Here is a 26766-nt window from a genome sequence, read left to right as displayed (position 1 = left end):
TGTGTGTGTGTGTGTGTGTGTGTGTGTGTGTGTGTGTGTGTGTGTGTGTGTGTGTGTGTTCCAGGCTGGGCACAGTGGCATACACCTATAATTTCAGCACTCTTGAGAGGCAGGCAAGATATCTCTGAGTTTGTTCAGAACAACCCACAATACATACCAGAGTAGCATTGTTATGATAACAAGTACCTCTTGTTATGATAGCCAGAAATTAATTCCAGGTGGTCACTTCTGTTTACTTTATGTGACTATTGATAATTTGTGATGCTGATGACTATTTACAAAGCAACAAATTGGTTAATTTTTTTCTTTTTTCCTAGTTCTTAAGTTTTTTTGGTGACTTAAAGATTTGATTGTTTCTGCTTTCTTGGCAAAAAATACACACACACACACACACACTTAAAAAAAACTAAAATACAGGCTACTTTTATTCTGATTTGAGAATTTCCCTACAGGTGTCCACTACTTCTGATTCTTAGACTCTTTTTGTCATCTCTTCCAAGATAATTTCTGAGCCTTGGGTGGCAGGGTGGCAGCATGAGGGCAATCCCTGCGTTTGGACCAGTTATGGGTATCTGTACTAACAACCATGTCCTAGAAAAAGAAGCCAAAACGTGCACTAATATATATACAAAGATAAGAAGTTATGGGGAAGTTTATTGATTATGTTCATTGAGAAGAAGTAGTTCTCACCTAGGACGTATGACCTATTCAGCCATAGGTTTTTAGATGAATTCTGTCTTGTGGCTCAGGCTTTAAATCCAATCAGAATGTGGCTGGCCATTCCCATAACATTTATGCCAAACATTCCTATAGTCCTAACAAAGTGGGAGGCTGAGGCAGGAGACTCACTTGAGTCCAGTAGTTCTAGACTGTGGTGTGCTATGCCTACAAGGTGTTCAAACAAAGTTGGGTATCAATACGACAAACTCCTGGGAGCAGGGGATTTCCAGTTACCTAAGAAGGAATGAAGTGACCCAGGTAGAAAGCTAATGGTTTTTATATGTCAATTTTGTATTGTATTTATCAGCTCTAACAGTTTTCTGCTGGCATCTTTAGAGGTTTGTAAATATAGGGTCATATGAGTGGCAAATACAGATAATTTGGCTTCTGTTTTCCCATTTATATTCTTTTTGAATTCTTTCTCTTGTCATGAGCTGAATTTTAATCAGTTCTACTCCCTTTCCTTTCTAATTTTACTTACTATTATAAGATATTTTGGGTCTTTTTAGGCAAGACTGTGATTAAATCAAGTTTTATTTTATGTTGGAATGTATGAAAACAAATAATATGCTTCAATAGCATAAGGTGATGGCAAAGAATTTTTATGAAGATGCCTTGTGGCTATAAAATAGTAGAGTGTCTATACAACACATGTACTATTTTGAATATAGAAAGAAAATAATTCGTCTTAACATCTAATTCGCTTCAGACAAGTAACTCACTTTCATATAAAGATAAGACTGTCAAACACATTTACAGTTTGCATTGATGTTGATATATCCCTAACCTGTGTCTGAAAGTTAATAGCCATGAAATACATTTCTCCCATTCTTTTTACTCTCGTCATAGATACACAGTATTTTATTCAACAACATTTAAAATTTAGATCATCTAGTATAATTTTAAATTCCTAATATAAATTTGCTTTTTTCTTAAAATTGAGATTGAATATATAAGCTTCAGAGTGATGAATTTTGTGCAAAGATAGTTTTATACAGGAGGTATATATTCAGAGACGTTATAACTATAATGAGAGGATTCAGTTTTACATGTTCTTATATACAAAGAAACATCTATTTATCAAATATAACAGTATTATTAATGATTTTGAACTTCTCTTTATAGGATGTCAACGGGAAGGCCCTGATGCTTATCAGTACTGATACAAGGATAAAATATACGGAGGTGATGGTGGGAGTAGTCATCAAGTTTGTCAGCTACATTAAAAAGCTTAAAGAAGTAAACGGTAGCCAGTAAAAATAAAAATGTTTGTAGAATTTAAGTGCTCTCATAAAGACTTTCTTAATACACAGTTGATTTGTTTTGGAGAAGATTCACCTAAAATACGTTCTAACTAAAACTGAAAAAGTAGTTGAAGTCTCTTTCAAGATACATTTAACATATTATTATTATTAGCATATGCAGGCTGGAAGTTTATTCAGTCTTCTTTAGATTTTTCATTTTATAGATTATAAATATGCTCTGTACAAAAAACAAAAAAGCTACCTTTGATTTTGGTTTACCTTTAAACCAAAAAGGTAAACATGTTTTTGTTTAAAACATGTACCTTACGATACATGTTTTTAAAGCAACTAAAGAGGAAATAGAAGAAACTTAATAACTCCCATAATTAAAGTGGTGAAAATTTTTCACAGAAGAGAAATTAAAGAATGATATATAGTTACCCTTCTTGGATATTTTGTCTATACATTACTGTAGTATACTTTTCATGTCCTACCAGTTTTTATTAAAAAAAATAATAACCCAACAGCCATATAATTTATTCTCCTCTGTTCAGATTTAGAAGGAGAAAATAAAGCTTATAAAGAATCTGAGGAACTTCAGGCAACTAATATTCTTACAAATTTTAAATAAATTTTAGGATATGTACAATGATTATTCATTTTATCTAAGAATTGTACCTAAACAGTAGTTTGAAAGAAACCTGACTATAGTTTTAAGATGCATCCTTAAAGCCTTCATATTTTTATCAATGTTGGACATTAATCTAAGTGTATATCTGAAGGTACTTATACTCAAATTTCTTAAATCGAATATATATTATATTTTGTGCTTATTCTTCATGGAGCTATTACTCTTGTACTAAAAATGTACAGAAGTAAATACTTTATTTTCAATTTAAAATGGTACTTTATATTGATACAAATGGAATGAGGAGCTGTTTATAAATAGGATGCTCTTATTCTATGAACTGTGTGTGTGCATTTAGAGAGTCAGAAACAGTACAGAGGCTGGTTTCTGCCTATGGAAGTCCTCCATCTTATACCATGTTTTCAGGCATCTAGGATGTTCACTATTGAAAGGTACACTAGTCGGACTTGTTTGGAATTTAATAATATAAAACTTTTAATTGAAACATGGATAATTGTTCTTGCTACTGCTTATCACATCATATAACTGGTGAGATAAGATTAACTCAAAATTGGTGCTAATAATATTGATTACTTATTGGAAATAGTAATTAAGTGTTAACCAAGGCCAAGAATTTATATTCTGTCTTTAGAAAACAAACTCTACTAGTTACTGAACACAGATGGTTTTAAATACTTGTATTTGTGGTTTATTTGTATTTCTGCTTGTATTAAAAGACATGCTAACTTCATACTTTTCACATTGAATAAAGATGCTATGTATTGTTGAACATGATTCATATGCTTAAAAGTCATTATGTAATTTTGAGAGTTCAAGATAAAATAAAGCCAAAACTGCAACAGTTAATAGCAATGTCTCAGTTTTTTAAATTGAAAAAACATAAAATGTATTCTGATTATGTTTCCTCTCCCCATCTCCTTCCATATCTTCCCTGCTTATCCACCCATTCAAACCCATGTCTTCTCTTACCCTTTAGAAAATAAGCAGGCAAATACAAAGTGAACAAACCAGGATCAAAAACTACAGTAAAAAATGCATAAGAAACACACACAAAAAGCAAATATATATATTAGAAACCATACTATACAAACAAAAGATCAGTAAGATTTTAAACTTAACCAAACAAAGCAATATTGGAAAACAAATTTACAAAAAAAAAAAAAAAAAAAAAAAAAAGCATTGAGTTTGTTTTCTGTTGAGCATCTACTGCTGGGTATGAAACTTACCCCTTATGTGTGGTTTATAAAACCAGTGAGACTCCATTGGTGAAAACTGATTTTTTTGTTGCTAGTAGTTATCAATTGAAGACACCTATTTTTTAGTTAGAAAATTGTGTCCATTTCCCATTTTCAGCACTGGGACCTGTCTGCTTGAACCTATGCAGGCCTTGTGCATGCTGCCACAGTCTCTGTGAATTCATGTGTGTGTCAGTTCTATTGTGTCTGGAAGCCACTATTTTCTTGGGCACCCTAACTCCTGTTCAGTCTTTTTCTGTAATGCTTCCCTAAAGGGTGGTAGAGGGATATTTTGAACCCTTAGCATAGTCATTTCCAGGATAGTTGATTAATTTCATTGTACATTGGACCAGTCCATTCAAAGGCAAATATGGGCTGTTTCACTGGTGTCAGGGGAATGAAAAGGAAAGTATCTTTGGGGTCTAGGACCATATAGACCTGGTACTCTGGCAGGGAGGAGACTGAGTACAGTATATGTATTTGAACAGATGAGTGAATGATTTCAGATCCTGGACTAGGCAATAATCTGAGGTCTTTGGTTTGGACAGGCAAGAAAGTCATGTTCCAGGTCTAGTCTTTTAGTTCATGAGATATTGCTGGATCCTTATCTTTGTGGCTGTAGCCAGGAGGATTAGCACAGCTGATGGGTCATTGCTACTACAAAGACTGAAGGATTTGCCTCAGCCTATATCTTAGGAAACTGTCATTGCAAGTCCTGGAGTAGGAACCCTGGTTCTGGATTTCTTTCCTCTGTAGAATCTGGAAGAGCAAGAAGGCTTTCTTTAGATAAAGGGTCAGTTAAGCTAAGTTAGCTTAACTTAACAGCTTAGCTGTTGGTAGAGTTGTTAAGTTAAGCTAAGTTAGCTTAACTTAACAGCTTAGCTGTTGGTAGACAGCTGCAAAGGAAAGTTTAGGGTTTTTGGAGGAGTAAAGGTCATGGTGATGCCTTACTTTTAAAGAGGATCTCTGCCTAGAAGGAGGAAAGGGGAAATCTGTAACGACCATGAAGGAATGAGTCAATTTTCTGTGGCCCAGGCTAATCATTCTTTCGGACGTGAGGTGATTGCCCTTAATCATCACCACATCTTCCTATATTGGCTTCTTTTTATTTGTAATCAGCCCCATTAGAGTTTTAAAAATAGAAACATCTGCCCTTGTGTCTAATAAAGACTGAATTTGGTGGTCTCCTGTTGACAGGGTGAACAAGGGATATTGGACACCTAAAAGTGAAGAGCCTCAGGTCTTTCATTCTGATTCACTATTCATCTCCCTTGTGGTCAAGGAAGGTCATATCATTGCTTTCCTGGACTTGGGTTGACTAAGGCATTTATTCTTTCTGTGTCACTTTTCTTTACAGTAAGTACGTTGATCCCTTTCCAGTAGGGCCTTTTTCATCTTCCCCATTTTTAGGAGGATCTGTCTTCTGGACACAAGCAGTAGAGAGCTTGGGCATAGTTGACTGGAAAGCAGCCATCATAATATGTACCTATAGCTCACTCAGCAGTCAAGGCAGCTTGTTTCTGCTTTTTATCATCTGTTATTTGGGTCACTTCAGTGAAATAGAAGGTGGTCATTCCAGCAAAAGCTTCTAGCTTTTGGAGTTTACATTGTGAATATCTTGGGCTTACTGAGTAACAAAAGGCAAAATTAGTGCCCTAAGCTTTTCCAGAGCCAGTGGGTCAAGAGTGGTAAAGTACATTTAGAAAGCTTTTTGTGTTATGGACTTTGTGACATCTGGGGAAAAAAGAACATAGACTTAATCCAGATTATAATTAGTTACACTTATTAAAGCTGCTAGCAGTACAACAATCCCTGAGCCAAACTTGAGGTTGCCAAGCAAAAGGGGGACATTTTTAAAGGTGAAAACCACAAGAAGAACTTTGTATCTGCACAAGCAAATCAAGAGCTGTTCTGCTCTGCCATAATTAGGTAGTCAAAGGCAACCTCAAAATACTCCTTGAATATCTGCATAATCAGGTTACAGAAGCCAGAAAACAATCAGTTATATAATAATGAGTAGATAGTCACAGATGTACATTTTTGAGGGGGAGGGTCACTGGGAACTTGTCTTCCAGGGACTGGAGTCAGAGACAATTGGCTAGTGGGTACTAAGATGGAATGCGTAGCATACAATGGAGAATTTTTGTTTGTTTTGTTTTTTCCCTCACATTCCCCACTGGCTTTAGATCACATGAATCAAATCATTGATTCCTTTTTGTGTAAGGCTAAAGGATGGTATCTTAATGTGATGACTTTTTATACATGTAACAAAGGCCTATGGTAACATCCAGAAGTAACAAAAGGAGGGGGTTCTAGTCCATTACAATCCCCACTGACTCAAGGAGAATGAGTTGGGGAATTAATTTTAGGATCCCTGGTATTTATAGTGTTTGACAACAAATGAGCATTAGGATGCATATAACAAAGAAAATAACCATTTGCTTTACCAAGGTAAAATTCAGTAACCATGAAGCCAACAAATCAGATCTCAACCCCTATCCTGAGTAACTCTTTCTCTAAGTTTTTATAACTCTGATTTTAACAGGTATTTGCAATACTGAAGGTGCCTGGAGAAAAGCATGGGCTTTGGTATGCCAAGAGGCATCATACATAGCTATTTGTCCCTTTTGCCAGAGAGAAGGGAAGTGACTCCCTTTGGTAAAGGTAAAGGGGAGCTAGTTTTCTTTTGCTTTAACAGTCTAGTTTTTTGTTTGTTTGTTTGTTAATGATAAGGGGTGACAACTCTCTTCTGTAACTACTTCTCAGCTAAAATCAGGATGTCATTGTTAGGGCCCAGGAGGGCTAGAATGCTAGTCAAAGGCCAAGATGGGGAAGGATATATCTGGTTTGCTGCCCAGGTTCTTTTGGACCACCTGAGGCTAGTGAAGTACAGGTAGCTTTGAAGCAGTCTGCAATGCTGTTCCAAAGCTGGGGTTCAAGCTGATACGATGTTTGTCAGACTCGTCTGGTTTACATCAGCTTTAAGCAAGTCCAGGGCTCTCTGATTCTGAAGGACCACCTGAGGCTGGCATGTTTGGAGCAGTTTACAGTCTTCAGTTGGTTGGAAATCTGCTATAACAGATAAAAGACTAGGAACAAAAGATAAACCTAAGAAGCTTAGGGGAAAATCTTTATCTTGGGTCTACATTTGAAACTTCTAGGCTTATCGCCCTGATAGCTGGAGTGTTGGAAAAAGTCTCAAGATCAGGAGAAGAGAGAGCTCACTCACAGGAATAGGAAGTAGGCAGGGAAAGTTAGTTAGTCAAGTCATGACTGACATGACAGGAGTATTTATTTGGAATCTGTTTGACCTATGACAGGTGGATCCAAGTTGTGACAACCTGAAGCTTAACACAATTTCTTTTAATTTTACAAAAAGAAATAAAGCTTTAGATATATTAGCATTAGCATTGTTTGTAATCTGTGCTGAAATCCTCATGATGGAAAAAGCAGTTAACAGGCATCTGTAAACACCTGGAGTTACATCTTTGAGCCACAGCAAAAGGCTGGGAGCCTAAAATATGACTCTGGTCTAAAAGCATGAACACCCTTCATTTTTTTTCTAGAAGATTGGATGCATATAAATTGGACAGAGATATTTTTAATATAAGAAGCACTTTTGAGTATATACTTAGGAGATAATAAAAATAAATATTTTGATACTTCTGATTTCTTTTTTTTTTCTTTTTTTTGGGGGGTTATCTTTCTTACTTTATTATTTTTATTTTATTTATTCACTTTACATACTAATCACAGTCCCTCCCACCCTCCCTTCTTTCTCCTCTTCAGAATAAAAGGACGTCTCCATACCAACCCCCACCCTGGCACATCAAGTTGTATCAGAACTAAGTGCATCCTCTTCCACTGAGGTCGGACAAGATAGCTCCTCCAGGGGAGCAAAGAGCAGGCATCAGAGTCCATGTCAGAGATAGCCCCCACTCCCCTTACTAGGGAATCCATATAAATACCAAGCTGTCCATCAGCTACATATGTGTAAGAGGTCTAGGTCCAGTTCATGCTTGCTCTTTGGTTAGTGCTTCAGTCTCTGTAAGGCCCCATGGGCCTAGATTACTTAACTCTGTTGGTCTTCTTGTAGAGTTCTTGTCCCCTCCAGGTCCCTCTATCCTTCCCCACCTCTACCACAAGACTCCCTAAGCTCTCCCTAATGTTTGACTGTGAGTCTCAGCATCTGTTTTGATCTGCTGCTAGGTGGAGCCTCTCAGAGGACAGTTACACTAATACTGTCTGCAAGCAAAGCAGAGTATCATTAATAGTGTCAGGGATTGGCTTTCTCCCATGCGGTGGGTCTCAAGGTGAGCCAGTTATTGGTTGGCTATTCTCTCAATCTCTGCTCCATCTTTATCCCTGCACATATAAATTTTGGGTCTAAAGTTTGTGGGTGGGATAGAGTCCCTCACCATCCACTGGAAGTCCTTCCTGGCTAGGAGGTGGCCACTTCAGTATGTATCTTGTCCCCTGTTAGGAATCTCAGCTAGAGTCATTCCCATATCCTCCTAGGAGCCTATCCTGTCACAAGTCTCAGCTTGTCCCAGAGATGATAACCTCCCTCCCTCAATCGGTGTCTCTTCTGGGAGGTAAAAGGGCCTGTGAGAGAGAAAAAAACTTAAAAAATTGAGCTTATAATTATAATAGTAGTCAGTGCTTTACTAGATTAATAGCTTATCAGAATTTCATTGATTAATGTGAAAAATCTGAACTTTTGAAGTCTCAGTATAGCAATAGCATAGTGAAAAGGAAAGAAATTTTAAAAATATTTTTAAAAAATTTTATATACATTAAATCATTTTGGACCTTTACAGCTTATATTTACATATCTTAAGTCACTTCCCCAAATCCTCATAACTTACTCAAGTTTCATAGCCTGACCTTCATAACTTGCGTTTATATACACTAAATTACCTTATATACACTAAATTACCTTTTTTAGAACCTCATAACCTATTTTAACTTTTATATCCTTAAACATTTACAATTTGCACTCTAAATAATTTTCCTAGGCCTTCCTAACTTTTATAAACTCGAAATATTTTTTATCCAGTTATCTACAATGAGACAAAGGTGGCTGAACTGTTTTGTGAGTTTAACTTTTTAGCATAAAGTCTGTCAGCAAGGTAAACTGTATGAGTCTTTTTTTTTTTTTCACAAGACATAGTAGCTCTAGAAAAAGCAAGGCCTGATTTTACATATGAAATGGACTGACCAAGCAGCTGCAGACATGGAGGGAGGAGCTGGGTTTTTGCAACCCTTAAAATTGTTAAAGCCACAGTTAGCCTTTAACACCATCAGAGATCGGAGAAGGATAAATGTGAGTAGGAAGTACAATCCGAATGAGCTCTGTATCACTTAAAATGGCAGAGAGTTACCCTACCTGAACAGTTACCCTAAGCTCTTCCATAATAATCTTGATGTTTTTGTTAGGGGCAGAGTTCCTAAAGTGATGTCAGAGGTCAGGGTAGCATCAGTCTTCAGTGGTCACAAATGGCAGCATTAATTATTTGGCTGTCCTATAGGGCAGCATCAGCCTTTGGCCACCAGACCTAGAACATATGAGAAACTTTCCTGTGGATGAGGAGCTTGGGAGACTTGCCTAACTTGGTGAAGCAAAAAGAGCAGTTGATAGATTCTTCAGTGTCCTGCTTGTCCATAGTAGAGGGAGGGTCCTGCTGGTGAGTAAGTCATGGGGTAGTTCTTTTCCCAGAGGGTAGTATCACCATCATTCATGTAGAGTTGTTTGTGTGCCATTATACTTTGGAGGAAACCTTAGGGCGGCCTCTAGGAGTTTGCAATTTTATCTAGCTTTTTTTTTTTAATGAAACATTTTAAAAGCCATATTCAGCAGTTCTCTGAGGAGTTTGAAGGCCATTATTTAATTTGTTAATCATACCTGGTTTTAAACAAACTTTCTTTCTATTTACTTGTTTCAGGTTTAACCTAACAATATATACAAAAGATTATATAATGGAGGTATAAATTAGTCTTTCCTTCCAAGTTGGTTTCTAAAAATGAATTCCATTTGTACTTAGAATTACTATAAACAGTTTTGAGAATGTAATAAAATTTGATCATTTCTAAGCCGACTGAGCATTAATTTTATGTCTTAATTATCTTTAACAGTTTACAACAATTTAGTATATATTACAGAATTATGATTTTTTTTCTTATTTTTTATTTTGTTTAGCTTCCATTGATATATTTTTTAATTAAATTTTATTTTTATATTAATTACAGTTTATTCATTTTCTATCCCAGCAGTAGCCCCCTCCCTCAATCCCACCCAACCCCACTCTCCCTCCCTCATATCCTCCCATACCCCTCTCCAAGTCCACTGTTGGGGGATGGCCTCCTCCCCTTCCATCTGACCCTACCTTGTCAGGTCTCATCAGGACTGGCTTCAATGACCTCCTCTGGGCCTAGCAAGGCTACTCTTCCCTCAGAGAGAGGTGATCAAAGAGCCAGCCACTGAGTTCATGTCAGAGACAGTCCCTGTTCCTCTTACTATGGAATCCACTTGGACACTGAGCTGCTACATCCAAGCAGTTCTAGGTTATATCCATGAATGGTCCCTGGTTGGAGTATCAGTCTCAAAAGACCCTTGTATGAAGATTTTTTGGTTCTGATGCTCTCCTTGTGGAGTTCCTGTACTCTCCAGGTCTTACTATCTCCCCCTTCTTTCATAAGATTCCCTGAACTATGCCCAAAGTTTGGCTATGAGTCTCAGCATCTGCTTTGATATCCTGCAGGGTAGAGTCTTTTAGAGGTCCTCTGTGGTAGGCTCCTGTCCTGTTTCCTGTTTTCTCCTTCTTCCAATGTCCATTCCATTTGTCTTTCTGAGGGAGGGTTGAACATCTTACCCAGGATTCTCTTTCTTGATTAGCTTCTTTAGGGGTACATATTTTAGTATGATTATCCTACATTATATGTCTAATATGCATTTATAAGTGAGTATATACTGTGTGTGTCTTTCTGCTTCTGGGATAACTCACTCAGGATGATCTTTTCTAGATCCCACCATTTGCCTGCAAATTTCATGATTTCCTTGTTTTTAATTGCTGAGTAGTATTCCTTTTTGTAAATGTACCACCATTTCTGTATCCATTCTTCAGTTTAGGGACATCTGGGTTGTTTCCAGCTTCTGGCTATTACAAATAAAGCTGTTACGAACATGGTTAAACAAATGTTCTTGTTGTGTACTTGAGCATATTTTAGATATATGCTTAGGAGTGGTATGGCTGGATCTTGAGGAAGTACTATTCTTAATTGTCTGAGAAAGCACCAGATTGATTTCCAGAGTGGTTGTACAAGTTTACATTTCCACAAGCAACGGAGGAAGGTTCCTCTTTCTCTACATCCTCTCCAGTAGGCATTGTCACTTGAGTTTTTGATTTTACCCATTCTGATGGGTGTAAGATGAAATCTCAAATTCATTTTGATTTGCATTTCCCTCATGACTAAGGATGTTGAGCATTTCTTTAAGTGTTTCTCTTCCATTATATATTCCTCTCCAGAGAATTCTCTGTTTATCTCTGTACCCATTTTTAAATTGGATTACTTGATTGGTGCTTTTTCACTTCTTTAGTTCTTTATATATTGTGGATATTAGCCCTCTGTCAAATATAAGGTTGGTGAACAACCTTTCCCAGTCTGTAGGCTGTCGTTTTGTTCTGACAGCAGTGTCCTTTGCTTAAACAGAAGCTTTTCAGTTTCATGAAGTCACATTTATTGATTGTTGCTCTTAAAGCCTTTGCTGCTGTTATTCTGTTCATGAAGTTGTCTCCTGTGCCAATGAGTTCTAGGCTATTCTCCACTTTTTCTTCTAACAGATTTAGTGTGTCTGGTTTTATATTGAGGTCTTTGATCCGCTTGGACGTAAGTTTTGTGCAGGGTTATAAATATGGATCTATTTGAATTTTTCTCCATGTAGACATCCAGTTAGACTAGCACCATTTGTTGAAGATGCTGTCTTTTTCCATTGTATTGTTTGGGTTTCTTTGTCAAAAATCAAGTACCCGTAAGTGTGTGGGTTTATTTCTGGGTCTTCTCTTTGATTCCATTGATCCACCATTCTGTTTCTATGCCAATACCATGTAGTTTTTATTACTACTGCTCTGTAGTACAGCTTGAGATCAGGGATGGAGATGCCTCCAGACAATCTCTTGTTGTACAGGATCGTTTTGGCAATTCTGGATTTTTTGTCTCTCTATATGAAGTTCATAATTTTTCTTTCAAGGTCTGTAAAGAATTTTGTTGGTATTTTGATGGGATTTTCATTGGATCTGTAAATTGCTTTTGGCAGAATGGCCATTTTCACTATGTTAATCCTACTGATCCATGAACAGGGAAGATCTTTCCATTTTCTGATATCTTCTTCAATTTCTTTCTTCAGAGACTTGAAGTTTTTTTCGAATAGGTCTTTCACTTGTTTTGTTAGAGTCACACCAAGATACTTTATGTTATTAGTGGCTATTGTAAAGGCTGTTGTGTCCCTAATTTCTTTCTCAGCCCTTTTATCTTTCATATACAGGAGGGCTTTTTTTTTAGTTAATTTTGTATCCAGCCACTTTGCTGAAGGTGTTTATTAGCTGAAGGAGTTCTGTGGTTGAATTTTTAGGATCACTCATGTATACTGTCATATCTTCTGCAAATAGTGAAACTTGGACTTTTTTCTTTCCAATTTGTATCCTCTTGATCTCCTTTAATTGTCTCTTTGATCTAGCTAGGACTTCAAGTACTATGTTGGAGAGATATGGAGAAAGTGGCAGCCTTGCCTTGTCCCTGATTTCAGTGGGATTGATTTAAGTTTCTCTCCATTTAGTTTGGTGTTGGCTATAAACTTGCTGTACATTGCCTTTACTCTGTTTAGGTGTGTGCCTTGTATCCCTGATCTCTCCAAGAATTTAAACATGAATGGGTGTTGGATTTTGTCAAATGCTTTTTCTGCATCTAAGGAGATGATCACGTGGTTTTTCTCCTTTAGTTTGTTTATATTGTGTATTACATTGAAGGATTTCCATATATTGGACCACCCCTGCATGCCTCGATGAAGCCAACTTGGTCATGGTGGATGATATCTTTTATGTGTTCTTGGCAGAATTAGGATTTTACAGTTTTTTTTCCCTGTCAAATTTTAGTCTTAGAAATTTGAATTGAATTTTAATTTAAAAATAACTAGCAGCAAAATAAAAATTTAAACCACAAATGCAGTCCATAGAGGGAGAGAGAACCTTAGAAATCCATAAATACAGCCCTTAGAGAGACTGGAAACCTGTTTGTTTTCCTGATTCTTTTATAGTGCACCATTACAGAATATTACAGGTTTTTTTTTGTTGTTGTTGTTGTTGTTTTTTTGTTTTTTGTTTTTTGTTTTTTTTTTTTTCATGACCCAGTTTATCCAAATAACAAAAGCTTAACAAGTTTAACAAAGACAAGAGGCTTGTTATGTTATGGGTCTAAGGTCATTCAGAAATTTACCAGTCTAACAATGAATTTTAACAAAGAGAGTTTATTAGATACTGGCCAGGACAATGCCTGAGACTGGGGATTCTCAAAATATAGCCACAAGCTATTGTTAACCCCCAGAATTTATGAAAGCAAAAACTCCAAGGTTACAGTGTTAGAGGTTGAGTTAACATTCATCTGCCTACCTGACAACAGAGCTTACCTTTAGTAACAGATGCCTTACAGAGATACATCAGTTATCTCAAACAAGAAAACATTTTGTATATAAGCAGAACTAGTGGTTCCCTTTGTGACCCATTATCATGCAAGACTAGCAGAGGCAGTTAAAATTTTAAAAGACTTGTGAGAATAAGCAGTATTAAGAATAGCCCAAGTATAGATTTCATTATGTTTATCATGTCTTGTAGGTCTATATAAGCGAGTATATACCAAGTTTGTCTTTCTCCTTCTGGGATACTTCACTCAGAATGATCTTTTCTAGATCCCACCACTTGCCTGCAAATTTCATGATTTCTTCCTTTTTGATTGCTGAGTAGTATTCCATTGTGTAAAAATACCACAGTTTCTGTATCCATTCCTCCGTTGATGGACATCTGGGTTGTTTCCAAGTTCTGGCTATTACAAATAAAGCTGCTATGAACATGGTTGAACAAATGTCCTTGTTGTGTACTTGAGCAAATTTTGGGTATATACCTAGGAGTGGTATAGCTGGGTCTAAGAAAGTGGACACAGGCGAAAGTGATTAATCCTCATTTAGAAAGACAAATGGGATGTGCATTGAACTTATGACAGGAGTCTATCACAAAAGGCATCTGAAAGACTCTACCTAGCAGTGTTTCAAAGCAGACACTAAGACTCATAACCAAACCCTCGGCAGAGTGCAGGGAATCATATGAAAGAAGGGAAGTTAGTATGATATGGAAAGGATAGGAGCTCCACAAGGACCAAATATATCTGGGCACAGGGTCTTTTCTGAGACTGACACTCAACCAAGGACCATCTATGGATATAACCTAGAACTTCTGCTCGGATGTGGCCCGTGGTAGCTCAGTAACCAAGTAGTTTTCCAAAGTAAGGGGAACACGGACTATTTCTAATAGGATCTCAAGGGCAGGCTGTTTGACCCCCACCCCAGGGGAGGAGCAGTCTGTTAGGCCACAGAGGAGGACTTTGCAGCCAGCCCTGAAGATACCTGATAAAACAGGGTCAGATGAAAGGGGAGGAGGTCCTCCCCTATCAGGGGACTTGGAAAGGGGCAGGGAGGAGACCAGGGAGGGAGTGTGGGGTTGGGGAGGGAATGAGGGAGCGGGATACAGCTGGGACACAGAGTTAACAAAATGTAACTAAAAAGAAAAATAAAATAAAATAAAAAAAAAAAAAAGAATAGCCCAAGTATTCTGGAAAAAAGGGAAATGGACTGACAGGATAGTTTGTACAAGCTAGAGTCTTACACGCTAGAGGCATTTTTGTTTTGTAGATCTCTTTTTATATTTATATAATTAAATTTATTTTTTTAATTCCTATTTTAGGGCCCTCCCTCATCTCTTCCTGGTCCAACCCTCCATCTTTCTTCCCCTCTATTTTCCTCCTGTAATCCTTAGAAAGGGGGCCCTCTTTCCCTACCATCTGACTCTAGCCTATCAAGTCTTATCAAGACTGCCTGCATCCTCTTCCTCTGTGGCTTGGCGAGTCCACCTCACCAGGGGGAAGTGATCAAACAGTGGGCAACAGAGTCCATGTCAGAGACAGCCCCTGCTCTCCTTATTAGGGAACCCACATGGAGACTGAGCTGCTTATGGGATATATCTGAGCAGGGGGTCTAAGTCCTCTCCACAGCCAAACTTTGGACAGAGCATAGGGAGTCTTATGAAAGATTTTTTCTGGGGGGAGAATAGAATGACCTGGAGGGGACAGGAGACCAACATAGTCAACAAATCTGAGCCCAAATCTGCAGAAACTGATGCACCAACCAAGGTTCATGCATGGAGAAGACGTACAGATCTCTTAAGTACAGTAATTTAAACTTTAAACATAATGTTCACCATCACAACCTTTAAGTCAATTTTTGTTAAGCTGAGTAGACCTTCAGAATTTATAAACCTTATTTATCAAATATATTTTTTTATTAGACAGCTATTGTTTTTTTTTTTACTTATTTTTTTTTTTAGGAAAAAAATCATCATATAAAAATTTACCCTGATTTAAAATATGTTAGAGAAACAGGGCCTGGCTCAATAAGCCTGGCTGACTTTGTGACAGGCTTCATTTTCTTTCTGAGATAGAACAGGACTGAGTTTTCCGTTCCTCAGAAAAAGAAACTTCAGTTGCAGGAAAAACCACAGAAAGGAGCTCGGCCAGAACATTTGGCCTGGGAAAAGAAGGTTGCTTATGTACTGGTCTGAGAAGGCCCTAAGCCCTGCTCAGAGTCATGTAGGCTCCATAGGCACCTACCAGTTTGGGCCATTTGAACAAGTTTAGAGAGTCCCAAACCCCTAATCAAGTCCTAGCTATCGCTAATCACTGATGTACTCTTCCTTTTGACCTGTGCTAATCACAACTGTTGATGACCTAACTGTTCCTGAAATTCCCCTAGTTAACCTTAAATAGGGCTTACTTGCTCATCTGGGGGTCAATATTCTGCCTGGATGGTGATCCCTGCATACCAGATCTCCGCAAAACAAATGCCTTTTGTTGTTTGCATACTACTTGAGCTTGGAGTTGTTCTTTCAGTGTATTCCAGACACAAAAAAAAGATCTTTTTTTGCCTACTTAAAAAAAAAAAAAAAAAAAAAAAAAAAAAAAAGATAACAAGAGTTGATTTCAAGTTACATATAAGCATATCTATATACATATTTTTTATTTTTTATATTTAATTACAGTTTATTCACTTTGTATCCCAGCTGTAGCTCTCTACCCCATCCCCTTCCAATCTCACCCTCCCTCTCTCATCTTCTTCTATGCCCCTACCCAAGTCCAGTGATAGGGGAGATCCTCCTCCCCTTCCCTCTAAATCTAGCCTATCAGGTCTCATCAGGACTGACTTCATTGTCTTCCTCTGTGACCTGGCAAGACTGCACCCCTCTCAGGGGGAGGTGAGCAAAGAACCAGCCACTGAGTTTATATACAGACTTTTAACTATTAAAATTTTTGTAACAAGTTTTCCATATCCGGAGAGAAAGAAAACTTACATTTCAACAAGAGCTTGAATGGAGAACCAAGAAAGAGGGAAGAAGTGAAAAAGTTAGACATCTATAATTACATCTAGCCATCCTAATTTTTATTTTTAATATTATATTATATTATTATTATAAAAATAATATTATATTTTTTGTTCCTAAATTTTATTTATGAATTAATACAAAATATTCCAGACCAATGTGTCTTAATTCTTGTCCTCCTCCTCCTCTTTATCCTGGTTTATCTGGAAGTAGTGCAATTCATAACTCTCTTTGCTGTTAGCGACAACACACAACCAGAAGATTGTTCTTCTTCAAATACTTTTTGGTGAGATATTTCAAATACCTTTTGGAGAAAGGCACCTCAGAAGTGACAGTGATCTTGCTTTTGCTCCGTTCGATGATCACAACCTCTCTGCCAAGATTTCCAGCTTTCCCATTCACCTTGATTCTCTCCTGGAGGAACTGCTCAAAATTGGCAGCATCCATGATTCCATCTTCTACAGGATGGGTGCAGCCAAGGGTGAACTTCAAAACCTGCTTCTTTTTTTTTTTTTTGCCCCCCCTTAACCACAAGCTTTTTCAAGGGCGCCATGGCAGCAGAGGAGGCAGAAAGCCCTAATTTTTATAGAAATCCTTTTTTGATTAAAAAATTTAAATAACAGGAGACATAAAAGTATTGAATAAATTCATCATTTGCTATAAGAAATATTTACAAAGAGGAGTTTAGACAGTGTTCTCATTGCTGAAGCAGTGGACCCGCTCTTGGTTTTTAGCTTTATCCTGTAAGACCCTAGTTTTTGTTTGTTTGTTTTTTCTTTTGTTTTGTTTCAAAAACAAAATGGGAGGCCTCATTTCATTAGGGCCTGATAGCATACAATAGCTGGGAGGAATGATTAGTTGCTTGGGGAAATGTCCACCAACCTTGACTATCTTTTCCACTCTTGGAAGGCATATTAACTTTTAACACGCTCAGCTCTGATTATTTTAAGCGGGACCATCTGGGGTTATCGCTGAGAGATTTTAGACAGTGATTTTATTTTATTGTATGTGCATTTTGTGTATGTGTGTAGATGGAGGCAAACAACCTGAAAAGCTTGATAAGTATTTTTTTCTTATAAAGTCATTAAGCTGCAGAATAATACAAGTATCTGTAACCTAGAGACCATTAAACAGAAGATTATAAAAACCAGACCTCTCCAAGAACTCAGACAATGTTATCATTTTTTTTCTTTACAGAGTTTTTTTTTAAAGATTTATTTATTATGAATACAATGTTCTGTCTGCAGGTGCACCTGCACACCAGAAGAGGGCACCAGATCTTGCTATAGATGGCTATGAGCCACCATGTAGTTGCTGGGAATTGAACTCAGGACCTTTGGAAGAACAGCCAGTGCTCTTAAGCCCTGATCCATCTCTCAAGCCCATCTTTACAGATTTTTAACTGTATCCAATAAGCTTACAGATTAAGGTACAGAAAGCATATACAATAGTCTTTAAAATCTCCAGATAAATTTATATTTTAGCAAAAGTTTTAGAAAGCTAAATAAAACCTAGAAAGGGAGTGTGGGACAAGCAAAACTATTTCCTATTGGGAATACTCTACATTTTTTTTTAGCTGTTTTAAAGCACCTAGTGTATTTTCTTGGGCTGCTCTGTTTTGCTCTTTTTCTTTTGGTCCTAGAGTCATATGGCCTTTTCACCCAGAACAGAGATTTTGGAGAAAACTTTTAAACAAGCATGCTTGGGGTGGGAGAGGAGGGGTCACAACCAAACTCCAGAGCCAGATTTTTCATTAAGTACAATAGCAAAGAGCAGTATTTCAATATTATCCCTACCCTAAAGATACCTGAATCCCTACGAAACTGACCAGCTGGAGGGGACAGAGCAAGCAGAGAACAAAGAAAGCTCCAGATAACAATCTGTGAGAAACCTGAAGGGGATTTAACCAGCAGGTTCCAATGAGCCCTTTTGGGCTCTGCAGAACCTCAGGAGTCCTAGACAAATTCATGGGTTTTCAGTCTGTGCCCCAAATTCCAGTCGTAAGGCACTGGTGAATTTCAAGGGCCTAGGAATTGGGGAAAGTGCCCAATCAGGGCGCTTACAAGGGAAAACTGTCTCAGTAATCTGTACCAGTGGCTGAAGTAAGAAAAGGCCTTTTTTGCCTCTGCTTCAATGTTTCCTTTCCTCTGAAGTAAACAGAATCAGAAGAAGTTGATGGCAATCATCTCAAGGTGGGCGAACTCTATGAAGGAAATATTCCAGGAGTGCAGTTAGGGCTTGAGGCTTGTTAGAAAAGAGAAGGGTTGGTTTTCTCATTATACAAATATGAAGTAGAGAAAGGGACTTAGATTAGGAAAGGATGGTGCTCCTTCCCTAAATCTCTGACCCTACCTCCAGGAGGGAGTGGGCCTCTAGCAAAGGAAAGACAGAAGCTGAGACCTGATTCAAATCTGGAGCATGGTGCTGGTGTGTGTGTATGTATGTGTGTGGGGGGGGTTGTCTCAAGCAGGATACCAAAGGTATCAAAGGAAGTGCAGAGGAGGAGGACAACTAGATGTCCCCATCAGGAAGCATTGTGATAGTTGCAGAGGGAAAGGGGGAGAAACCAGAGTTATAGATGCAGAAGGTGAAGTAGGGATGGAACAGAGAGCAGAGAAGGATAAAGTAGGGTGGGAAAAAATAGAGGATCCTGAGGTTGACGGAATTTTTTAGAAACCAAAAACAATAGACTCAGTGCAATCTTAAGGTAGTTTTGAACAAGTGCCAAACATTGGTCAGTATACATCAGGGTGTCCTGGGGATCCGTGACCTTGATCCAGACTGATTTTTACAAAGGCTTGGTCTATGCACCAATGGACGGTCATCCATCTTCATAGGAGGGCCAATCTCATAAAAAGTACACAGCTTTTCCTTGAGAACAAACCTTTTCAGTCTTCTGTAAATACTTGGGAAAAGATTTTTTTTTATCATACTTCAAAGGGATGAGAGTTTAGATTTTGCAGCCCCTGTGTTAAAAGAAAATTTAAATGACTCAGTGAAGTAGAAGATTTCACAGGACCAATGCAGAAGCAGTGGCAATGAAGAGAAGGCAAACCCACGGAAGACTTGTCAGAGGTCCCGTGTTGTGGGAGCAAGTGAGAAGCCTAGTGGAGAAGGCAACCCCAGGAGCAGTTTGGTATGACTGGAGATTTCCTATCTCGGAGGGGAAAGGAGACAGTTGGGGGAGTTTGCAGACAAAAGACCGAACAAACAATGGCTTACAAAGGGTGCTGCCAAGTGGTGGAATCTGGTGAAACTTTCAGGAGCCCCTTGGAGAGTTTTCTCATTAGATCAGAGCAAATGTGGGAAGCAGCCCAGCTCTCCTGTTCTCAGGACTAACAAGAGAAGAGGGGCGGGGTGGCAGAAAAACACAAAATAAAATCACCAGAAGCTAAGCTAAGCAAGCAAGCAAGCAAGCAAGCAAGCAAGCAAGCAAACAAACAAACCCATGGGCCAAACTTGCCCAGTAAGCATTCAATCGCTCACACAGCTGCCTTGCCATTCTTTCAAACAAAACCTAACCAGATCTTTCATAAAAGGCAGAACCAGAAAACTGTATCTTTTGATATTGGAGTTCCAACTTAGTATTGGAAGATTGGCAAAAGCTCCTTACCAGGCCCCCCCTCCATTCAGAAAAGGCCTCTTCCTCACCCCCAAAGTTTTACCCTCTTATCCAGAAGAAGGCTCTCCAGAAAAGGTCTAGCCATCTTAATAAGAAAGCACCTTTTGGGCTTGTCATCCTCAAGCAGAACCAGAACTGAACTGAGTATACGATTTACCACATAGCAGTGTCAGAAGGGTTCTGTTTTGATACCCAGGCACATAGCAGTCATTTCAGAACTCTCTGGAATCAGTGGAGCCCTGGACCATTTGTCATCGTGTACCTTCCCTGTAACCTCTCCCTGGCTGTGAAGGCTCAGAGCAGTGCTAAATCCCAGGAGGCATGGAGAATTTTGCTGAGGCCCTGCAAGTGAAGTGATCCACGAGAGATAGCTACTGACAGCCACACTAATTAAGCCAACTAAGACTATAAGAGTCCTTCAATAATGGTCAAAGAGTAGGCTAATACAATTTGTTGTTATAGTGTGGACTTTCCCCCTGTTTTGATTTACTAGTTTGGGATTATCTCTTGTGTTCTCTGGGGGTGTGGTTGACCTCCTCAGATTGAAGTGTTTCTTCTAACACTGTTTGTCAATATGAATTTTTAGATAGATACCATTTAAATTTCCTCTTATTATGGATTTTTCTCTATTGTGATTAAAGTTTTGCTGTATAGTAGTACAGTATAGTATTCTGGACTGGCATCCTTGATCTCTTACAGTCTGTAGAACTCTGTCCAGACCCTTTTGGGTTTTAGAGTCTCCATTGCAGAGTCACATGTTATTCTAATGGGTCTGCTTTTATATGTTACTTGGTCTTTTTCACTTGCAGCCTTTAATATTTTTCTTTGTACATTTAATGTTTTGATCATTATGTATCTTGGGAAACTTCTTGTCCTGTCTTTTTTTGTGTGTGTTTGATATACTTCATGTTCCTTGATAAACACCTCCTTTAGGTTCTGAAATTTTTCTTATGTGATTTTGTTGTCTATATTTTCTGTGCTTCTGACCTGGGTTTTTGGTTTGACCATCATTAATCTAATATTTTTACATTAATACGCAAAGTAATTGATTTGTTATAGCATTTTATATACTTTTTGTTGCTTCTCCTCCCCTACTCTTCATCTTTACTCCCCATCCCCTCCTACTGGTTCTCTTCTCTTGATAGTTTCCCTTTTGCTTCTCCACTTACAATCTCATTTTCCTTTTCACGATCCTGTACCTTTTCTAATTTCATAACCCCGCCTCCCAACAAATCTAGGATTGTGTCTTAGGGTTTTTACCACTGTGATAAAACAACTCTTCTAAAAGCAACTCGGGGAGGAATGGCTTTGTTTTAACTTACGGTTGTACTCCAGCCTGAAGCGAAGTCAGATTAAGAATTTAAGACAGAAACCTGAAGGCAGAATCTGAAGCAGAATTGATGGAGGAACACTGCTTACTGGCTTGCACATCTTGATGTTTTATACATACCAAGGCTACCTCTTCAGGGGTTGCAACCACCTACCATGTCCTAGGCCCTTCCAGATCAATCATGAATCAAGAAAATGCCTGACAGATCTGCCTATAGACCAACCTTATGGATCTATTTTCTTAATTAAGGTTCCTTCTTCCCAAGTGACTCTAGTTGTGCTAAGTTAACTTAAAACTTAAATAGCACAGATCCCTAATGTAAAAATAGCACACAGCATCTGTATTTCTGTGTAACCTAATTTCCAGTTCCATCTACTTTCCTGAAAATATCTTGATTGCATTTTTCTTTAAAGCTCTCTGGATAAATAGAAATGTTTAATAAATATTTGGAAAATTGTCCAACATGATTAGTTCTCAGAGAAGCTTGAATTAAAATTATTTAGAGATTTCACATCATCCCAATCAGAATTACTAATATGAAAAAAAATTAATGACAACAAATGCTGTTGAGGATGTGTTGAAAAAGGAACCTTATTCTCTGTTGGAGGTGTGAACTAGTACAGTCCCTACTGAAATTGGTGTGGAGTTAAAAAAAAAAAAAAACTCAAAAAAGAATTGCTTTATAAGTCAGCTATACCACTCTTGGGCATATAGTCAATGAATTCTAAGTCTTATCACAGAGGTATTTGCAGATCCATGTTTAATGTTTCAAGAACTATTGATATGGAAACACCCAGATAGCTGTCAACAAATGAATAATGAAAATATAGTACATATGCTCACCTAGTTCAGTTTTAAAGTATGTCTTGATTCTATTGGTAGACAGATGCCTTGGAGCAAAGGGTGATATAGTCTTTTACCCCTCTAATGTTGTAGTATATGGTTTACTTTCTGTCACATTCCAGGAAGCTCACAATAAAAAGAGATTAAACCAGTGAGTTTTATTTGTGCTCAGAATGCTTGTTGCTAACAACAGAAGGTATTTTATACAGATGTTATAAAATGCCAGCGTCCAACAAATGCCCTATCCTGTATAAATTTGTGTGTTCACCTAAAAATCTCTATCTTCATTTTCAGCACTGTGGCCAAAAGCCACAACACTGATATGCTTGCTGTCTTCTCTGCCTTCAGATGGTCCCACTTACAGCTGAGTAGCCATAATTAGCCAGTTCATACTCATGATACCATGCACCCCAGAGACTCTAAATCTATTAGAAGAGAAAATGGGGAAAAGTCTGGAACTCATTGGCATAGAAGACAATTTCCTGAGTAGAACACCAATAGCACAGGCTCTGAGATCAACAATTAATAAATGGGATCTCATGAAGCTGAGAAGTTTTGTAAATCAAAGGGCACTGTCAATAGAACAAAACAGCAGCCTACAAATTGGGAAAGATTTTCACTGACCCCACATCAGACAGAGAGCTAATATCTAAAATATACAAAGAACTTAAGAAAGTAAACATCAACAAATCAAATAATCTAATTAAAAAATGGGGTACAGAGTTAAACAGAGAATTCACAGCAGAGAAATCTTGCATGGCTAAGAAGCACTTAAAGGAATGCTCAATGTCCTTAGCTATCAGATAAATGCAAATCAAAACAATTCTAAGTTTCCATCTTACACCAGTAAGAATGGCTAAAATAAAAAACTCAAGTGACAACACATGCTGGCAAGAATATGGAAAAAAGGGGAGCACTCCTTCATTACAGGTGGGAGTGCAAACTTGTACAACCTCTCTGGAAACCAATCTGGCACTTCTCAGAAAATTGGGAATAATTCCACCTCAAGAATCAGGTATACCACTCCTGGGCATTTACTGAAAAGATGTTTCACTATACAACAAGGACATTAGCTCAACTATGTTCATAGAGTCTTTATTCATAATAGACAGAAACTGGAAACAACCTAGATGTTCCTCAGTGGAGGAATGGATAAAGAAGTTGTGGTACATTTACACAATGGAATACTACTAAGCTATTAAAAACAAGGAAATAATGAAATTTGCAGATAAATGGATAAAACTGGAAAAGATCATCCTGAGTAAGGTAACCCAGACCCAGAAAGATGCACATGGTATGTGCTCACTTATAAGAGGATATTAAACCTATAATACTGGATAACCATACTACAATCCACAGACCCAAAGAAGCTAAGTAATGGGGACCCAAGGGAGGATGCCTGAATGTCACACAGAAGGGGAAATAGAATAGACAGCCCAAGTGGATGAAGAGAGGGAATTGGGAAGGAGATGGAATGGGGAGAGAAACAAAGGTAGAGATCAGATGTGGGGAGAACAGTGGTGAGAGGTGAGAGGTCTGGCAACAAGAAGGGAAACTAGGGGGACATTTATTTGTCAAGCTGGAGGCCTGTGACAGAGTAGGTTCCTGGGAGGATATGGGTGTGACTCTAGCTGAGACTCCAAACAGGGCAAGACAGGAGACTGAAGTGATCACATCCTAGTCAGGCAGGACTAGTGGAAGGAAGAGAACAACAACCCACCCACAAAACCTTTGATCGAAAAATTACCCTGCTTACAAGATGTGCAGGGTTAAAGAAGGAACAAAGATTGAGGGAAAAGTCCAACCAATAATTGGTCCAACCTGAGACCCCATAGTAGAGAGCCGGCCCCTGACGCTATTAATGATGCTCAGCTATACTTGCAGACAGGAGCCTAACTTGACTGTCCTCTGGGAGGCTCCAGCCAGCAGTAGATTGAGACAGATCCTGACTCTACTTTAGGCTTACTCATTGACTTATATACCTACCCCCATGCCTTCTGGTGTCTCTTAGACATCATCATTCAGTTCTTTCCTGTCTTCACTTTGCAAGTACCCTCTAACACTCATACACCCAATCCCCCTCCCCCCTAAAAAGTACTATGGGTAGCTACCACTCCATAGTACTGAGGTTACCAGGGTACAGGCATTCCTCCTATCATGGATTCTTCCTGGCTTCCATCTCTGGCTGGTTCTTACTGGAGCTTGCAGCCAGGTAGACTTTAGAAATGCCAAGCCCTTGTGAGCACTGTCAGTTGTCAGGTTCTCCAGGAAGTAGCTATTTGTCCTCATCGTTTTGTTGCGTTCCTCAAGATATTTCACACTATAAACCTAAAACTATTTTTATGTCATCTGACGACGTAACTTTAATTATGGCACTTGGTACTCTGAGATGACATCTTAGTTCCTAAGATGACCTAGGTTCATCTCCATTTCCTGCTATAATGACAGCACATGTAGTCTATGCCAGATAACAGATGACAAGTGATCCTTATTTTTTTTTCTAAACTCAGCTCTTCCTCTCACTTAAAAATACACCAGCTCTTTTCTTCTATTTTAAAGATGCCACCAGTACTTCCCTGCTATCTAAACCCTTGCATAATTGTCTCCATTGAGTGTGACCTGAACTTATTGACTCCCTTTCATGGTCAAAGTAATGAGAGGGAAATTCTAGCATTAGGTTTCAAAAGCTTTAGATCTGTCTTGATCATTCTTTCAAATTGCTTTCTCTGGGAGAAGCCAGCTGCCATGTCATGATGCAGACTTTGAAAGCCCATACATGTGAAGTTATTGGTCAGTTTACAACATCTGAATTGTGATTGGAAGTGGATTTCTACTCTATTATCCACTGCAAAATTGTGAGAGTTCCTGGACTAGAACAATTTGGCTGAGTTGACATTAGATTCCTGACATTTAAGAGTTTATTGCTACATCATAATGTATAACTAAAACAATGGGCTTCTGATTTTTCTGCCTTGTTTTTAAAGGCAAAATTATTATGTTATTATCACTTTCTTTTCTTTAAACATTACTGCCAAATCATTTTACCTGGTTACGTCTCTCACTGATAATAACCACAAAATCCGGCAGACAGTTATCTGTTGCCTATGTGGGATGAGAAATTCTTAACAACTGGGACAGATTTAAAGTCCTGATCTCTCAAATATGAACCTTGGACATCTTTACCTAAAATTTTGGTGAGATATGAATGTATCTCCTTGAAAACTACACAAAATTTCTTTTTGGTTCCTAAAATATTATACATACATACATACATATGGTTTTGGCTTCTTTGTCAAAAATCAAGTGCCCGTAGAGCATGGGTTTATTTGTGGGTATTCAGTTCGGTTCCACTGATCAACCTGTCTGTCTCTATGCCAATTCTATGCAGTTTTTATTACTATTGCTCTGTAGTGTAGCTTGAAATCAGGGATGTTGATACCTCCAGATGTTCTTTTATTGTACATAATTGTTTTGTCTACCATGGATCTTTTATTTTTCTACATGAAGTAAAGGGTTGCTTTTGCCAGATCTGTAAAGAAGTATGTTGGAATTTCTCTTATCTGACCAGTGCAGAAGATAGATTATGGAGAATGACAGTTGACTGTTGAAAAATTAAATAGTCACTCTGATTGCAAGTGCTGGATCAGATGTGTTGTCCTTATTTAAGCAGATTGACACATCCCTTGGTGCATGATATATAACCATTGGTCTAGCACATGCAAATCAAGGAGGGGCCCAGTCTCCAACCCCAGAAAGTAGAGCTTGGCAGCTTGGGTCATATGATTCTGAATTTAGAGTCATGAAGGATACAGGAAAGAGGTTGTGAACTACTTCTCCACATTTAAGGGAAGCCACTGAAGAACGATATTTAGCAGGGCAATCAGTACCTTCATGGAAGCACAGAGAGGCCATTGTATGAAGCTGTAAATGTGAAACTTGGATTACACTGGAGACCCTAAGACATTGGAGATGGCAGAGTCATGGGATACCTTCCCAGGAAAGATGCTAATGGGGTGTAGAATCAGACAAAGAGAGAACTAAGTCACATTTAACAAAGGTGAAAGGAGTTGGAGACCAGGAAAGTGCTTTGATATCAAGCATGTAGATAAAGAATTTGAAGATTGCCTTGCTGGGTTCTGGTCTTGCTTTGGTGCAGTATTTCTTCACTATGTTCCCTTTTCTCCTTTTTGGACTGGGAATGTATATTCTGTGTCATTGCATGTTGGAAGTATGTGATCTCCTTTCTACCTTTGATTTTATAGGGGGTTACAGTTAAAAGATTGTCTTGAGTCTCAGAAGAGACTTTGGACTTTAGATTTGTAAACAGTGTTGAGAACGTGAAAGACTACGCCGTGGTTTCAAATGGAACTAATTACATTTTGCGTTATGATATGGCTACAAGCCTATGGAGGCCAAGGAGTGGAATGT

The 26766-nt window shown here is 38.2% G+C and overlaps 1 protein-coding gene and 1 pseudogene across 1 annotated transcript in view; one reads left to right on the top strand and one right to left on the bottom strand.

The window, feature by feature from the left end:
• Nucleotides 1-1977, top strand: part of Scml1 (Scm polycomb group protein like 1) — a 19434-nt gene extending 17457 nt beyond the window's left edge. The window contains 2 exon segments of the mRNA XM_055615736.1: nucleotides 750-823; nucleotides 1846-1977. Coding sequence (XP_055471711.1) covers nucleotides 750-823; nucleotides 1846-1977 — 206 coding nt within the window.
• Nucleotides 1978-16707: 14730 nt separating this feature from the next.
• On the bottom strand, nucleotides 16708-17096 carry LOC129683164 (60S ribosomal protein L22-like; annotated as a pseudogene).
• Between the last annotated feature and the right edge of the window lie 9670 nt (nucleotides 17097-26766).

Source organism: Psammomys obesus, unplaced genomic scaffold, assembly GCF_907164565.1.
Source record: "Psammomys obesus unplaced genomic scaffold, mPsaObe1.curated_primary_1811, whole genome shotgun sequence".
NCBI lineage: Eukaryota > Metazoa > Chordata > Mammalia > Rodentia > Muridae > Psammomys > Psammomys obesus.
This window is presented reverse-complemented; position numbering and strand designations above follow the sequence as displayed.